We start from the raw sequence: 17,188 nt of genomic DNA, 5'->3' as shown, positions 1-17,188 counted from the left end.
CCCGTCTGCTCCCCACGCCCTGCCTGGTTCCAGGTCCCCGGCTTCCCCTCTCCCCCCACCCCTGTTCACAGGGGCTGTGGGCATGAACCCCATGAGAGGGTCTGCAGGGCATCACCTGGTCGCGTACCTGGCTTGGACTCTGCCCTCCTAGTGGAGAAACTCTCTCTCTTTTTCCTGAGGTCAACATGCGTCACACAGCGGTAATGGTGCCCCTCAACCAAACTGAAGATCCAAAGCTGGAAAAGCAAAACACATCTAGATAGACGAGATGACGTCTACAAACACAGGAATAGGTCTAGACTCACAGGAACAGGTCTAGACACACAGGAACATGTCTAGACAGGCGGGAGCACATCTAGACGCACAGGAACAGGTCTAGACAGGAGGGAACACATTTAGACACACAGGAACACGCCTAGGCAGGCAGGAGCACATCTAGACGCATGGGAACAGGTCTAGACAGGAGGAAACATATCTAGACACACAGGAACACGTCTAGACAGGCGGGAACACATCTAGACTCACAGGAACACGTCTAGACAGGCGGGAGCACATCTAGACACACAGGAACACGTCTAGACAGGCGGGAACACATCTAGACTCACAGGAACACGTCTAGACAGGTGGGAGCACATCTAGACACACAGGAACACGTCTAGACAGGCAGGAACACATCTAGACTCACAGGAACAGGTCTAGACAGAAGGGAACACATCTAGACACACAGGAACACGTCTAGACAGGCGGGAACACATCTAGACACACAGGAACACGTCCAGACGTGAGACTCTCACCAGATATGACGATGAAGAACAGGCAGGCAGTGAGAAGAGTGAGCAGAGAGCTGACAGGATGAGACATGGCCCTTCAGAGGCCCCTAGCTCTTCCTTTCTGACCTCCGTACCCTCCCCATCCCCTGACCCGGGAGGCGTCCTCCTAAGGGCACAGAAGTGGGTGACATGACCCAGAGGCCACACGTCTTACACACGGCATGGGCGGAGAGCAGGTGTGCTCTGTGCCCAGCACTGCACGCCCGGCCTCTCCAAATACAGCATCGCGAGCACAGCTGACACGTCCTGCAGACAGCTCAAACAGGTGATGGCGGCTGTCCTGCTGAATCTCACTGTTCACTGAACCCAGGGCAGGCAAGGTGCGAGCTTTCTGGGAGAATTCTCAAGGCATCACAGGAACTGTAAACATGTTTGTTCTCTCCGGACTGGTGCAGCAGCCATAACGCAGCCTCAAGCGCTTTCCAGACGGAGCTTACATGTGCTTACATGACAGAGGTGGCCCAAGGCCAAGCGGGTACTTGATGACGTGCATGCACAGTGCTGCAAGTGAGCTCGGCTGTTACATAATCATTATTTACAACACGTGGGGTGAGAGAGCCTGACCACTGCCATCTTGGGTAATTTTGCTCTTTCCCTTTAGCAGTCAGCTTTGTCAGAAAGGAAACAACTATCTCAGCTGATGCAGTAATGTAACAAGAAGCAGACATTTGATCTTGGACCCGGCCCGGCCCAGGCGCAGAGCTCCTAAAACCCTGGGGGTTTCCTGATCACGGAGGGCCCATGGGGCTGCTATCAGGTTGATGAGTGCCTAAGCAATGAGGCTTCCATAAAAATCCCCGAAGTCCAGGTTCAGGAGCTCCAGGTGGATCAAAACACTTCCCTGGGGAGCGGAGCCCCCTCCCTACGTCCTGGGAACTGAAGCTCCTGTGCTGAGACCCTCCCGACCTCACCCCTGCTGCTCTTCATCTGGCCGCTCACCTGTGTTAACAGAACCGAGGGAGGAAGGGGTTGTGGGAACCTCCAGTTTGCACCTAAGTCAGACTAAAGTGGTGGGTGACCTGGAGACCCACTCCCTGGGACTGGCGGGGCGTGGAGAGGATGCAGGCTCGTGGGCCAAGCCCCCGACTGCCTCCAGGCAGATGGTGCCAGACCAGGTCAAGGCAGGACCCTGCTGGGGTCGTGGTAACACGTTACTGTTGGGGGGGCCCCCACACCGGGGGACGGGGCGCCAGCAGAGCTCAGTGTGAAAGCAGAGGCGCACAGGGGAGGCCGGGTGACGGCCTAACACAGCGTCCTCCCGGTCACACCAGCATTCACTCTCTTTACACGCTGCTTGCTTGCTGTGGCCGCGCTGGGTCTCCAGTGCCCCGTGGGCTTTTCTCTGGTTGTGGAGAACAGGGGCTGCCCTCTAGCTGTGATGTGCGGGGTTCTCACTGGGGGCGTCTCTATTTATGGAGAACAGGCGCTGCCCTCTAGCTGTGATGTGCGGGCTTCTCACTGGGGGCGTCTCTATTCATGGAGAACAGGGGCTGCCCTCTAGCTGTGATGTGCGGGGTTCTCACTGGGGGCGTCTCTATTCATGGAGAACAGGCGCTGCCCTCTAGCTGTGATGTGCGGGGTTCTCACTGGGGGGCGTCTCTATTCATGGAGAACAGGCGCTGCCCTCTAGTTGTGATGTGCGGGGTTCTCACTGGGGGCATCTCTATTTATGGAGAACAGGCGCTGCCCTCTAGCTGTGATGAGCGGGGTTCTCACTGGGGGCGTCTCTATTCATGGAGAACAGGCACTGCCCTCTAGCTGTGATGTGCGGGCTTCTCACTGGGGGCGTCTCTATTTATGGAGAACAGGGGCTGCCCTCTAGCTGTGATGTGCGGGGTTCTCACTGGGGGCATCTCTATTTATGGAGAACAGGGGCTGCCCTCTAGCTGTGATGTGCGGGGTTCTCACTGGGGGCGTCTCTATTCATGGAGAACAGGCGCTGCCCTCTAGCTGTGATGTGCGGGGTTCTCACTGGGGGGCGTCTCTATTTATGGAGAACAGGGGCTGCCCTCTAGCTGTGATGTGCGGGCTTCTCACTGGGGGCGTCTCTATTTATGGAGAACAGGTGCTGCCCTCTAGCTGTGATGTGCGGGCTTCTCACTGGGGGCGTCTCTACTTATGGAGAACAGGGGCTGCCCTCTAGCTGTGATGTGCGGGGTTCTCACTGCAGCGCCTTCTCCTGTTTCGAAGCACAGTCTCGAGGGTGTACAGGCCTCAGGACTTGCACCCGTGGGCTCAGTAGTTGCAGCTCCCAGGCTCCAGAGCACAGGCTCAGAAGTTTTGACTCATGGACTTAGTTGCTCTGTGGCATGTGGGATCTTCCCATATCAGGGATCAAACCCCCGTCCTCTGCATTGCCAGGCAGATTCTTTACCACTGAGCTACCAGGGAAGTCCAACAGCCACTTTTAAAAAGAGAACCGTATCCATAGCTTGCAAAGCCAACTTCAATTGCTCACCTAAAAACTAAGTTTTAAAAAAGACCAAGTACCTTCAAACCCTTCAAAAGGTATAAAGCTGACACTAAGGGCTGTACCAGCCTTTACAGAAGGTCTCACTTCCTGCCGACACCAGCAGTTCTGGCCTCAGCCACGGAGAAAAGCAGCCTTGAAATAGGCATCTTTGCGCACACGTTCACCCGTCACAATAATGTCTGAAAGCTAGAGTTGCGCAGTGGCTCTCACCTGGCCGTCCGTGCACCCGGCCACCAGCTGCTGACTCCGCGGATCCAAGAGGAGGCTCAGGAGGGGGGAGGCTGCGGAAGGGAGCACAGAGCCCTCAGCTTGGACGCCTGCTGGCCCTGCTCAGCACCGAGCCCACCCGTGTGATCACATTCTGGGGTCACGGGCACCAGGAAGAGCGTGGGGAAAGAGCACGGCCACCCAAAAGGGCTCAGGAGCGGTACACGGCCCACCCAGGCTGGCCCCTCACTCCTAGCCGCGGCCACTGGCTCTGTCGGCAGAGGCCGCAGCGCTGGGCCTTGCTTCCATGCAACAGCGGAGGCGGACAGCACTTTTCTTAGGGCCGCCAACATGATTTCCCAATTTTCTGAGACAGAGAGGCTCTGACCCCAAGCATATGCTTATTTTAAGTTAAAAGTTTCAAAAAGATTAACTGTTATGTGAATTCTTTCAACATGTGGATAGACAGTAGATGGGTGTGAAACACCCTCCATGAGTGACACTGAGACCCTACGGACGGTGCAGCTCTGGCTTCAAGATCAACATGTGAACTAGGACAGACTGTGCGCACATAGCCTACAGACAGAAAACACGTTCCAAGTTACCTGTTAACACTGATGAGCTGTGTATCAATGATCCCATACGGTGGTCCCAAACCTTTGGACAGACACACATTCTTTAGAAGAAGCACAAGCATTACCATTGTTGTTACAGCTAGAATGAACACTTCTACCCAACTACCAATTAATTCACGTGAACGGTTATCTAAAGGAGAAAATAATAAGGACATAAATCACAAAACTATAGAAACACAACAGAAGATATCAGAATCATACAGGAAATAAACATTTCCAGAAATATCAACCTATGGGTTTGGAAGACGCAGACAAGGTTGAGAACATTTCCAGCCCTTCAGCAACATTGCGAGATGAGGTGGGAAGACTGGAAAGGACCAGTTACGTGGAGACGGGCTCACACTCCTCTTCTCCAAAGAGCAGCTCCAGCCCTCACACACCCTGCAGGCGAGGTTGCCAGCACCTCACCTCACAGAGAAGCGAGGCTCAGCACAGCCAGCCCTCTGCAGCAGGGAGCCGGGGTTCCAGCCCCAACCACTGCCTCAGAGCAGGGAGGGGACCTTTGTCAATTCGGTGGCAGAAACTCCAAGGGGACAAGGGAAGCATTTACAGTCTCCTCCTCTGTCTCCAGATGCCTGCTACTCACCCTCAGTTCCTTTCAGTCACAACACAACATCCTCACATCTCAGCCAGGTGATGACCACAATGAACGGACTGGGAGGTGGGTGGGACCTGAGCTTGCATTTTGAGTTACTCTCCTCTCAAGCCCAATTGAGTTCTGACTGAATCTTCGGCTACTGGAAAGCGGCCCCAGGGAACACCATGGAGGTGAGTTAAGGTGCCAGTCCCCGCAAGGCCCCAGGTCCAGGAGGAAGGTCCCGCGCCAGACAGTACCCCCTGGAACGCCGGGTCAGCACAGGGTGCTGTGGGCCCCGGCTCCCCACACCCGCCTGGTGACAGGCCAAAACATCAGACTCAGGTTGAGGGCAGTCGTCCCTCGGATGTTTCACGTGTGGCAGCGGCCAGGAACCAGAAGCACAGCGCAAAGCGTCCACACGCCCCAACAGCCTGACACCCGCCCCGTACCTTGAAGCTTCTGTCTTCGGACGCTGAGATAAGAATGTGTGTCTGCCAAGCACAAAACTCGGCCACGGTCACTGGGCCGTGGTGACCATCCAGCTCAGCCAGCGTGGATCGGCTCTGGGGGTTGGTGAAGGAAGGTCAGTCACTATTGTTATTAAGAAGTTATATGAATCTCACAGAAAACAGTTTCTACATAATCCCCTTGCCCAAATGTGAAACTTCCTGCATATAAACCTGGAAGGTAAAACTCAGACACCCAGCCAAGAGGGAGCCCGGGCAGCCCCGGGCCAACACCCTCACAGAAGCTGCCCAGTAAGACGCTCTGGAGAGAAGTGGCAGGAAGGGCCCAAGCCTGGGGGCCTCTGGCCGTGGGGCTGGGATCTCACCTCAAGGTCCAGCATGAGTACTCTGTTCCCTGCACACACCGCCACCACTCGATCGTCAGGACTAAGCCTCAGACACAGCACCCTTCCCAGGAGGGTGCCGAGAACGGTCCCCCGCGGAAGTCGCCCTGCGGGGAGTTTGATCATCTGTGTCTGTCTGTCAAGGCCACTCAGCGACTCCCGCAACGACCTCTGGGAAGTGCTGACAGCAAAACCCTCTGCTCTAGGACTGGGTGCAGAAGAGTATGAGCTTTGGTCTGATTTTGACTCTTCAAGAGAATTGGAAACATTGGAAAGTTCTTCTGGAAATACATGGAACTCAGGGACAGGCCACAGGGAAGTGACCCCACATCAGGAAGGAAAACGTGTCTTGGGGAACCGCCCACGCGCACACCCTGGGCGAGTCGTGGGTCCCAATCCTCCCTCCTCCTCCCTGCGGCCACCCTGGCTCCAGACCGAGCCAATGACCGGCCATGGCCTGTGTCAAGCAGGCAGAAGGGCGCTGTGCCCATCTAAGCCTCAGCCTCCAGCCCAGAGCCTCTCCACTGCCAAGAAGAGGAGGTATATCAGGCCAGCCTGCAAGCCCCACAATGATGCTGCAAGCCAGCCTGCAGCCTTACCTTCAAGTGAGGTCACTGGGCCAGCCTGCCACGGGGCCGCAAAGGCGCGGTGCCCACCGCGGTCTGGCCCAGAGACTGAAGCCGCTTGTCAGGACAAGAGCCCACAGAGAGGAAAACGTGCATCTCTCACACACAGTTCCGCTCTGGGGCCGTCACGGACCTGCCGCGTCGCGCTCAGCGAGTGCCTGTACCTCCCCAGGCACCCTCAGGCCTAGGACACATCCAGGAACCAGACAGAGAAACCCTGCCTCTGGGGAAATCCTACAGGGTGGGCAGGCAGGAGGCATTTAGATGCCAGTAAGCAAAACAAATAAGCCAGCTCCCCGTTTGTTCCACTGATCGATGTGTCTGCTTCTGTGCTAGCGCCACGCTGCTTTGAAGACTGTAGCTCTGCGGCACAGTCTGAAGTCAGGGAACCTGATTCCTCCAGCTCCATCCTTATTTCTCAAGGTTTTCTCCATATCTCTCGTTGTTTCCATACAAATTTTTTAATTATTTGTTCTAGTTCTGGGACCCACCCAACTCTTTGACTTCACCTGATAAAAGTCTCCTAACATCACTGAGCTTCAACCACATGGGCTGGTTCTCAGCTCTTCAATCAGCGGCTCCTGCTCTGACCCTCCTCCTCCAGCCCAAACCCCGCCCCTGCAGAACCTGAAGCCCTGAGCAGGTCCTGCCGCATTCCCTGCCCTCACTGAGGTTCCTTTCCCTACTCACTGCCCACAGCTGTCTGCTGGTTCACACATTCCAGTCTGTCTCCCACACTAAGCTGTAGATTCACTACTGTCTCAGTAAGGGAAGAATATTTCAACTTGTCAAGCTGCTTTTAGAGTTCCATAAAAATCACCAATTTCAGAAGCAGACAGTCTTAAGATGAAAACTAATGAACCTATGGTGTAAGCCAAGGTCAGCAGTTCTGAGTGGCCCTGTCTACTTCCCACACAGAACATCCAGCTTAGACACCAAGTTTCAAGGTTAAAGGCATCAAAAATGATCCCAAAACACCTTGTGTCACCAAGTGCATTTAAAACAAGTCATTCCCTTAGTGCATTTTAGATGTGTTTAAAGCCCCGTCACCTTGAAGCTCTTCCTGTCTGCACTCATCCAGGCCCCACATCATGACACAATCTAGTGATGCAGAACAGACCAGAAGCGGGCTCTCTCTGCTCCCAAATGTCACGGCGGTGATGGGCTGACAGTGTCCTTTTAGGATCATCAGCTGAAGAGAGTAACAAAAACCAAAAAGACCATAGATTATAGAAAACATTTTTTTAATAAAAAAGAATATAACATAGCCTCAATCCTAATAAATTAAACGGATTGAGTTCTTCCAACATGTATTTCATATATTCATTTCTACTTCATCTATGTAAATCACTGTTCATATACCATTTAATTACTTTCTTGGGTTAAGTATTTCCCTGTTACTCAGCATCACTAATGGCACACAAATCAAATGATTACCTCTTCCTTCTGTTTCTTCCCTACTTATTAATTAGCAATCCACACGGCATCCCCACTCCAGGCCAGAGGGGCAATCAGCTGTGCTAAATACTGAAGGATAAGGACAGTACCAAGGATTTGGCAAGAGGAGCTGAGAAAGCAACACGTGTTTACAGAACAGCTGGTATGAACAAAGCAAGAAGGTGAAGCTGAAGGGAGTCTAGGCCACGTACTAACGCTCTGACCACCACGTAGGGTGCTAGGACGGAGCTGCAGAAAACCACAGGCCAGCACCATGCATGTAAAAGAATGCAGAGACCATTCCTGGCTTTTCAGGAACACACATTTCTGAAGGTTCAGAAGAGAGCTGAGGGTGGGGGCACAGAGAAAACCAAAACACTCCAAAGGAGACAGGACAGAGGCTTGAGCCAAGGAGGCAGAGTGGGAGGAGGGAGGGGGTGACCAGCAGCCTGAAGAGATGAAGAAAAGACAAGAAGAGACAGTCAGCAATACGCTGAGGCCCTGTGTGGCCACAGCACAGGGAGAGAGGACACAGGCGGGGAGGCTGGGGGAGCCGGGGTGGACCACTGTGATCGCCCCGGAGGCAGGGGTTCTCTCAAGCCAGCCTCAGGTGGACGGCATGCCTTCTGCCGCGAGAGCTCTGCCTCCGGCGGGAGGCCCAGCGGAGTCCCTCCTATGCCCATGGCCGGTGGGTTCATCTGCTCCAACCTTCCCATGAGAAGGACAAGGTAAAAAAGACACACTTTGCTAAAAAAAAAAAAAAAAGAAAAGAAAACATTTTCTCAGACATCAGAGAATAATGAAGGCAACAAAGAATTCAGGTCAGAGAAGGCTGAGAGGAAGGATCCCAGCAACAAGGCTGCTTCTCCGGTGAAGACAGCCACATTCCTGACTAATGCAGTGAAGCACTTGAGAAGCAAGGCATTTATGGGGCTGGGGCACAAAAATGGTGCAACTAAATGCATTACTGTCTGGGCATAAACGGAACAGTCTTACTGGGAGAAGAGCAAAGAATCCCATCCTGCTACAAAGAGCTTCTGAGAATAGACTCAAAAGCCATAAGGCTGACACTCTGCACTTCTTCCCCTAAAATGCAATGAGTGGACTTTAACAAATTCCTGCTTTAAAAAGGAAATACAGCCTACCAAGGCGGGAGGGAAGGGCATGTTGCCAATTCTACCAAATGTCTTTTAGAAAACAGAAGAAAAATTAGAGGAAACACTTCTTTTCAGAAGAAACAGAAGGACTACACCCTTGCTCATACTCTGAGGTCAGCACTATCTGGATACCAAAACCACACAAAGTCATGACAAGAGAAGAAAATCATTGATCAGCATCTCTCATGAACAGAGATGCAAAAATCCTCACCAAATATTTAAAATATTGCCAAATCAAACCAAACTATTTATAAAAGGAATTATAACCGTGGCCAAGTGGGGTTTATTCCATGTACACAAGGTTGGAAAATAATAAAACTCTGTGGAAAGAAATAAATGAAGAACTAAATTAATGGAGAGATAGTCGATGTTCATGAAGACTCAATATTATTAACATGTCAACTGTTCCCAGCTTGATCTATAGATTCAGTATAATCCAAAAGAAATCACCAAACTTACTCTGAAGTTTATCTTGGTGGGGGCAAGAGACACAACAGCCACATAATATTGTAAAATAACACAGGTGGAGGACTGACCTATTTGAGTTCAAGGCTTACTCTAAAGCTCCACTGATCAAGACTGTGCGATGTTGGCAAAAGAAAGGACAAACAGATCACTGGGAGAGAAGAAAGAGCCAGAAATAGTCAGCAGACCATTCATAAAGAAACAAAGGCAATACAGTGGCAAAAACCATATACTTCCACAAGGCAACACAGACAAACTCTAGATGACTTGAGTTTGGCAGTGACTTTTTAGATGAGAGATGAAAGACATGACCCATGAAAGTAAGAATTGATAAGCTGGACGTCTTTAACTTTAAAATTTTCTGCTCCATGAAAGACACTATCATTGGCTGGGAGAAAATATTTGCAAAAGACGTATCTGATGGACTGTTATCCAAAATATACAAAGACTTCTTAAGACACAAGAAAATAAACCACTCAATTAAAAATGGACAAAAGACCTTAACAGACACCTCACCAAAGAAGATACGCAGGTGGCAAGTATGGAATGTAAGTCGTCAGGGAAATTCAAATTAAGCAGCAATAAGATACTACTGCACACTTGTCAAAATGGCTAAAATCCAGAATAGACAATACCAAATGCTGACAAGGACGTGCAGCAAGAGGAACTCTCATCCTTTGCTAGAGCCACTTTCTTACAAAGTGAAATATACTCTCATCATATAACTCAGCAATCCTACATCTTCGTATTTACCAAAGGAGTTGGCTTCCCTCATAGCTCAGTTGGTAAAGAATCTGCCTGCAATGCAGGAGATCCCAGATTGATTCGTAGGTCGGGAAGATCTGCAGGAGAAGGGATAGGCTACCCACTCCAGTATTCTTGGGCTTCCCTTGTGGCTCAGCTGGTAAAGAATCTAACTGCAATGCAGGAGACCTGGGTTCTATCCCTGGGTTGGGAAGATCCTCTGAAGAAGGGAAAGGCTACCCGTTCCAATACTCTGGCCTGGAGAATTCCATGAACTATACAGTCCATGGAGTCACAAAGAGTCAGACACGACTGAGTGACTTTCACTTCACTTCACTTTGAAAATTTATGTTTGCACAAAAATTGATGTTTACCACAGCTTTATTCATAATTGCAAAAACTTGAATGCAACTTCAGTAGGTGAATGAATAAATAAAATCTGGCCCATCCAGACAAGAAAATATTCTGCACTGGAAAGAAATCAGCTATTGAGCCAAGAAAAGACATGGAGAAAACTTCAATGCAAATGACTAGTGAAAGAAGTCAATCTGAAAAGGCTACATACTGTATGATTCCAACATACAGCATTCTGGAGAAGACAAAACTAGGGAGACAGTGAAAGATCGGTGGCTTCCAGGGTGAGGGGGTCAGGGGGAGGAACGAGCAGGCAGAGCCCAGAGGACTTTCAGCAGGGAAAGGACTCTGTGAGATGCTATGATGGTGAGCACATGTCACGGGACACCTCTCCAAACCCACAGAGTGCACACGTCAACTCTAAGGCAAACCATGGGCTTCAGGTAAAAACAACATCGACACAGGCTCATCACCTGTAACAGATGTACCATGGAGGGGCGCTGACCTGGGGGAGGAAATGCATGTTTGGGGGCAAAGAGATAAAGAAAATCTCTACTTTCCCCTCAATTTCGCTGCAAACCTAAAACTACTCTTAAAAAATAATAGTCTTAAAATACAAAAAAACAAAAAACAAGTAAAAAGAAAAGTGTACCAAAATTCCAGAGTAAGAAATATTAAGAGGGACAGAGCGCGTCTGCCATGTTAATGGAGTCACATCATCAAGAAGATATAAAGATACCGAACATTTACTGCTTACGGCGCTTCAAAACACATGGAGCAGAACTGGCGGGAGAGAAACAGGCAAGCACGCTTTTGGTCACAGGCTCCAGGATGCCTCAATAACTGAAGGAACAGGTGGTCATAAAGAGAGAACCGAAAGAACACACTGGCAACCAACTTGACCTGACTGACACCTAACTGACATTGATAAAACAAAAGACACGGAAGCATTCACAGCAACTTCCTTTATAATAGACAAAGTTATATTGTCTATTATGGAATAGCCTCAATGTGCATCAACAGGAGAATGGACAAAAACAGATTACAGTATATCCACATGGTGGAATACTACTCAATAACAAAAAAAGAACTGTTGACACATGCAGCAATGTACATAAATCTCAGAACAATTACTCTGAGCGAAAGAAGTCAGATGAAAAGAGTTAAAACTGCCTGATTCTATTCACATAAAACTCTAGAAAATGCAAAGTAAAATAAAGCTTATATTTAGAATACATAAAAAACTCTTTCAAATCAATAAGACAGATAATTGAGTAGGAAAAAAAATGGCAAGAGACTGAACACATATATCACAAAAGAGAATGGCCAAATGAGTACATCCACAATAAATGTGCTCAAAGGGTGTTGAAGCTCACTAATCGTCAGGGAACTTCAAATCATAACTAAATGCCAGTACACCCACAAGGAGGGACAAAGTTAAAAGAACCAAGTGTGGGTGAGGGTGTGGATCAACTGGAAGTCTCATCCACCATGTGAAGGACAACAGGCTGGAACAATCACTTTAGAAATCTTGGCATTAACTTTTAGACTAAATATACGCACTCCTTAAGACTCAGAAATTGTATACACATGTGTATCAAAAGATATATAAAAGAATGTTTGTAGCAATCAAATATGGAAACAAACCAAATCTCCAACAATAGCAGAGCAATAAAGTGTGGTCTAGCCACAAAACAACCCTGCACAGTGATGAAAGTGAACGTGGATGAACCTCAGAAACACAAACTCGGCGAATCAAAGAAAGCGGCAAAAAGGAATGCGCAACGCACCACACCATTTATACTAAGCTCAAACGTTAGCAAAACTCACCTGATGTCTTTAAAACTCTGGCAGTTTGATGTTAAAGATTCACCAACAAACACAACAAACTCCCTTAAATGCAGTATTACAAATACGCAAAATTAAAAATTAAAACATGAAGTGAAGTCATTCAGTCGTATTCGACTCTTTGTGACCCCAGGGACTGTAGCCTGCCAGGCTCCCCTGTCCATGGGATTCTCCAGGCAAGAATGCTGGAGTGGGTTGCCATTTCCTTCTCCAGGGGATCTTCCCGACCCAGGGATCGAACCCTGGTCTCCCACACTGCAGGAAGACTTCTTACCCTCTGAACCACCAGGGAAGTGGTGGAAGTTTATTTAAAAAAATAAAAAATTTTTAAAAATCTAAAAATCCAAAAGTTCGACTTGTCTTGATAGTGTTAAGATGAACTTTTCCTTGCTTATACTCTTATTCAAGAAGAAATTTTAGATAATTTAAATTTATTTTTTCTAATTTATTTTTAAATAAAGTGATTCCAGATAGTTTATTTCCTAAAAATCAAATCTCAGTAGGTTCTGTTTTGTTAGCATTTCCCTCCCAGAGCTGGTAGCTGAATCCACAAAGGGCAAAACCACGCCAGCAGCATCAGAGAAACAGAGCAGCAATGGCGAGTCTCTGTGACGCAACAAGACACACGTGTAACTTTCACACCTGCTGAGGAGGGTCCCTGGTGTCCCAGATGCAAAGTTCGTTTCCATCTAAAGGGAAAGCACAGGACCGCCCACTGCAGGCAAGCTGAACGTGGGCTGCAGGCTTCATGGAATCCACCAGGAACTTTTCCACCACGATGTCACCCGCACGGCCATCATTCCTGGAGAAAATCTCTTGTGGTTCTTCCATCTTCCACCTGGAGCCCGAAGAACATATGAACGACCATGGGCACGATGCTTAATGAAGACCACAGTCTGTTGTTTATGCCCAATTACCAGTACAATCATACACACACACACGTCACACCTCCTGACTCATCTCCCCTCTTCTCCCCCAAGAATGAGAAAACAGAAGTCATGACCTCTCCAGAGGTTCCCTGCCATGACTGCTCATTGATCCCACAGGTTTTCAAGTCATGCAGACCTGGGCTCCAGTCCTGTGGCTCCTACAGAGCAGACCCACCGAGACGTGGGGTGTCTGCAGCTCCCCACCCTCGCAGAGGCCTGGTGATCACCAGTCCCGAGCCGCACCTCCAGATCACGGCCAGAGTTCCCAGCTGACCCCAACGATGAGGATACAAAGTCACCTCCTACACTGGTCGGTGGAAAACTACAAAATACATTGCTATCTACTGCTCATCTGGGATCCAGTCAACTATTCTACAACATTCTGTCATCCGAGTTGACTATCTCAGATAACGTAACCACTGGTTCACTGGTCGTGTCTTAGAAACCACAAATCAACGAGACACGGGCAGAAACAGAAAGCTTCAGGCCCTGTCCCACCTCACAGTTAACAACTCCCTGTCACCAGCTTACACACAAGGCAGCAGCTCCAGGTTACCCAGCTTCCGCTCTGCCTCACAAGCCATCACAGGCTCCCGGTGCGCCTGAAACCTAGGGACAAAACCACCAACAAAGCTAAGAGCAAGGGCCTGACCGCCCGACACCAGGCTGGTCGGATGGACTCAGAGAACCCAGCCCTGTGGTCACCAGGCTGGAGGCTGTGGACTCAGAGATCCCAGCCCTGTGGTCACCAGGCTGGTGGCTGTGGACTCGGCCTGGACAGGCCTCGTGGGGAAGCAGCAGCCAGGGCAGAAGAGGGCTACGTGGACAGTGACCAGCAGAGACAGAGAGGGAGCAGGAGGTGGGAAGCTGATGCTCTTGAGGGCGGTCATGGCATGGTGGCCACTGAACTTCCCATGGAGCGGGGTTATCCTGACGCTCAGATGACCCTGGGGCACTTCTGGTGGTTGCTAAACAAAGAAGTGAGGCAAGAAGGGTTGGCGTTCAGGAGATACATGGTCATCTGGCAGCAGCGTGTGAGGGTGAGAGTCAAGAGCGGCCAGGAGGGAGTGACGGGCTGATCCCAAGTCCAGACGGGGATCTGGCCCAGAGAGCCTGGATGGCAGCCCTGTGAGCACAACAGGTCAGCAGCACACAGTCCACGTGCCCCCCTCCGTGAAGCCCTTTCTGCCCCAGCCCACTTCTCACTGCTGCACGGCTGTTGTCCTAGCTTCCAGGCTTCCAGGTGCGAAGCCTAAGTGAATGCTAACGCTCCCTGTCTCTGTCCTCATGGCCAGCCCACGGCCGGCCCTTTACTTCTTCATGGGGACTTTCAGATTTTCCCCCAGACTGGTGTGGGGCTGGTGGCCAGTGGAGGGCCATGACAATCCTAAACTGTAATCTGCCGTGGGGGGACACTTGGTGGATTGTCAGCCAAAGCTGCAAGGGTTCTCTCTTTGAGCGACAGAATCCCATGAGAACATGGGTGCTGCGCCGGGGTACAGACACCCTTTGTAGGAGGAACCGGACCCGGTCTGGGCCACGGGGCCCCAGCATCGGGGTCTGCTCCCTCTGTTTCAGACTTGGTGAGGTTTCCCTCCGTCTCAGCAGCCGTAATGGACTGAGACATACAGTGTGCAGGGTCCCACGCCAAGGCCTGCAGGCCCACCTGTAGCTCAGGAGGCAGGTGAGGGCGGAGTGGGACAGGGGGTGAAGGCACCTGGGAGCCGGGCTCAATGGCCAAGAACCAGGGCAGCCCAGCTGCACACCCTCCCCACCAGCATTTCAGGCAACTGGGGTCCTACTCTGCCCACTGTCACAGCAAGACGGCAGCTCTTCTCATCTGCCTTTCAGAGGGGCGGAATCTGAGGTCCAGACAAAGTTCCTCCGACCCTGGGTGACATCAGGACTGCACACACCAGAGCAGGATATACTCTCCTAGAGGCATATTCATTTCCTCTTGGATGAGGAACCAGCATGGTGGCTATTGCCTACAAGTCAGATATTCTGCCTGGAAGAACCCTGCCTGCACTGGATGAAAACAGAACAGTTCTTACGTGAACCTATAAGGTAAACACAATTAAAATGGGACAAATGTTCAGGTGAAAACTATCCTCATTTAACTTTTCTGTTAGCAAATTAAAACAATCAAATAAAAGTTTCCTAGAAAATGGATTTTTCTCAACCATCTCTAGAACAATCCAGCTGTCAGGAATATCTTTATTTTCAAGAGGCTATATCAACCAAAGAACACATGAGAGAAAACTACACACACACACACACACACACACACACACGCGCGCGCGCGCGCGCGCACATGCACACACATGCTCACGCACACACACGCGCACATGCACACACACACACCCACATTTACATGCACACATGCAGAGCTAGTGTAAGCTGCACAGCTACACATCCCAGAAGAGGCCTGTCCTCAGGATGGGCCCAGGGTGGCTCCTGGGAGACACGCTGGACAGGAGTGAGTCTGCAATCTGAGACCAGTCTGACTGAAGAAGCTCCCCCTGAGGTGGTTTCCAGCGAAGCCGCTCCCCCAGGGCGGCCTCAGGAGCTGAGGTGGTCCGGGGAGTAGTGTCAGCTTGCACGGCTGGCCGCCGTAACCCTGGACTCCAGGCCCGCCGTCCCTGGTCTCACAGTAGCTGGGAGAACTAGTCTGCCTGACTTCCCGGGGGTGGCGGGGGGAGAGGACGCTCAGAGCACCTGCTCTGGACCCGCCCACTCACCTCTGCCCACCGTCCTTTCACGGGGAGAAACCCGAACACAGCGTCTCCTCTGAGCTGCGCATGGCCTGGGACCTGCCTCAGAGCGCTTACTTAACACTGGACATACTCCTCACACCTGTTAGAACATCTGCCTCCCTGTTTCCGAGGCGTGGCACCTCCTGTTAGGTTTTCACCAAGCCCTTTCCACTTTCTCCCCAGAGCCACAGGAATGCCGCCAAACCACACTTGCCAGCTGCAGGGAGAAGCCACAGCCTGAGGTACAGGAGGTGCAGCAAGGCTGGGAAGACCAAGAGGGCGGGCGCTCGCGGGAGGCACACCTGAGCTGCTGCTCCGTAGGCTCACCTGGCCAGCAGCACCGGGCTGCCTGCTGTGGGACCAGTACATGGACCGCCACTGTGTGAAGCCCTGAAATGTGAGATTACTGGTGGCAGCTGCCCTGACGCCAGCAGAAGCCGGCACCCGAGGGCGGACGGCAGTGAGCCTGCGGGACGGTGCTTAGTGACGGTGGCAGGCAGGGCGCGGGGACAGAGCGAAGGCTCATGGTCAGCAGTGACTGAGCCTGTGGCCTTGGAGGAAATGATGGGGGTGTCTGTAGCCCACGCATAAAGTTGGCTTAAGCGAACAGACACGAGTGGAACAGAAAGTAACCAGAGGCCCGGGGACCCTGGGAGACAAACTGCAGCCCCCCGCCCCCGCTCCCCAAAGCAGGGCCATCCAGACTCCTTCCAGGGAAGGTCAGGTCGGGCACGGCCACCTTCCTTCCCAAGCCTTTTAGCTCCACAAACCCCAGGTCTAAGTCCCTCAGGTCCAAGACAGAGGAGCGAGCAAGTGCGTGGAAAGGAAAAGCAAGGCCGGGCCGGTGGAGCTGGCGGCTGGCAGGCAGAGGGCACACAGACAGGAGCCCCGGCACTCCTGGGAGAGCCAAGAGGACAGACGCGGCGGAGCGGGCACGACGACAGCCGGCTGCTTGGGACTGCGTGTCTCTGGGCGCCCCCTCCTCAGCGCTGCAGGAGGGGGGCCGCGGCAGCCCCTCCTCACAGGCCGCAGGAGATCACAGAGGGGAAGCGCTGAGGGGCGGACCTAGGGCGTCACGCCCCGGGCAGCAGTCAGGGTCCACCAGGAAGCTCTTCCCACACCCCCGCCCAATTCCAGCTCTGCTGGGACCCGGCTCCCTTAGGACGGGGAGCGGCTCTGGTGGGGAGCAGTTCATGGTCGCGGGACCTCGAGGAGCCATGCCGGGGCCCCACGGGAGAGCCGTGCATGCTGGGAGTGCTCTGTGTCCGGCTGTGCCGGGGGTGTGAGGGGCTCGCCTGTG

The 17,188-nt window shown here is 51.6% G+C and overlaps 1 protein-coding gene across 1 annotated transcript in view; it reads right to left on the bottom strand.

The window, feature by feature from the left end:
- The window catches only part of WDR27 (WD repeat domain 27), a 141,281-nt gene that overhangs the window by 121,128 nt on the left and 2,965 nt on the right, over window positions 1-17,188 (bottom strand). The window contains exons 2-8 of the mRNA XM_065930967.1: window positions 12,846-13,041; window positions 7,249-7,390; window positions 5,555-5,679; window positions 5,172-5,285; window positions 4,116-4,167; window positions 3,514-3,584; window positions 128-236 (exon numbers count right to left, since the gene is read on the bottom strand). Of these exons, the coding sequence (XP_065787039.1) occupies window positions 128-236; window positions 3,514-3,584; window positions 4,116-4,167; window positions 5,172-5,285; window positions 5,555-5,679; window positions 7,249-7,390; window positions 12,846-13,041 (809 nt within the window). The remainder of the gene's footprint in view (window positions 1-127; window positions 237-3,513; window positions 3,585-4,115; window positions 4,168-5,171; window positions 5,286-5,554; window positions 5,680-7,248; window positions 7,391-12,845; window positions 13,042-17,188) is intronic.

This window comes from Muntiacus reevesi, chromosome 3 (assembly GCF_963930625.1).
Source record: "Muntiacus reevesi chromosome 3, mMunRee1.1, whole genome shotgun sequence".
Lineage (NCBI taxonomy): Eukaryota > Metazoa > Chordata > Mammalia > Artiodactyla > Cervidae > Muntiacus > Muntiacus reevesi.
This window is presented reverse-complemented; position numbering and strand designations above follow the sequence as displayed.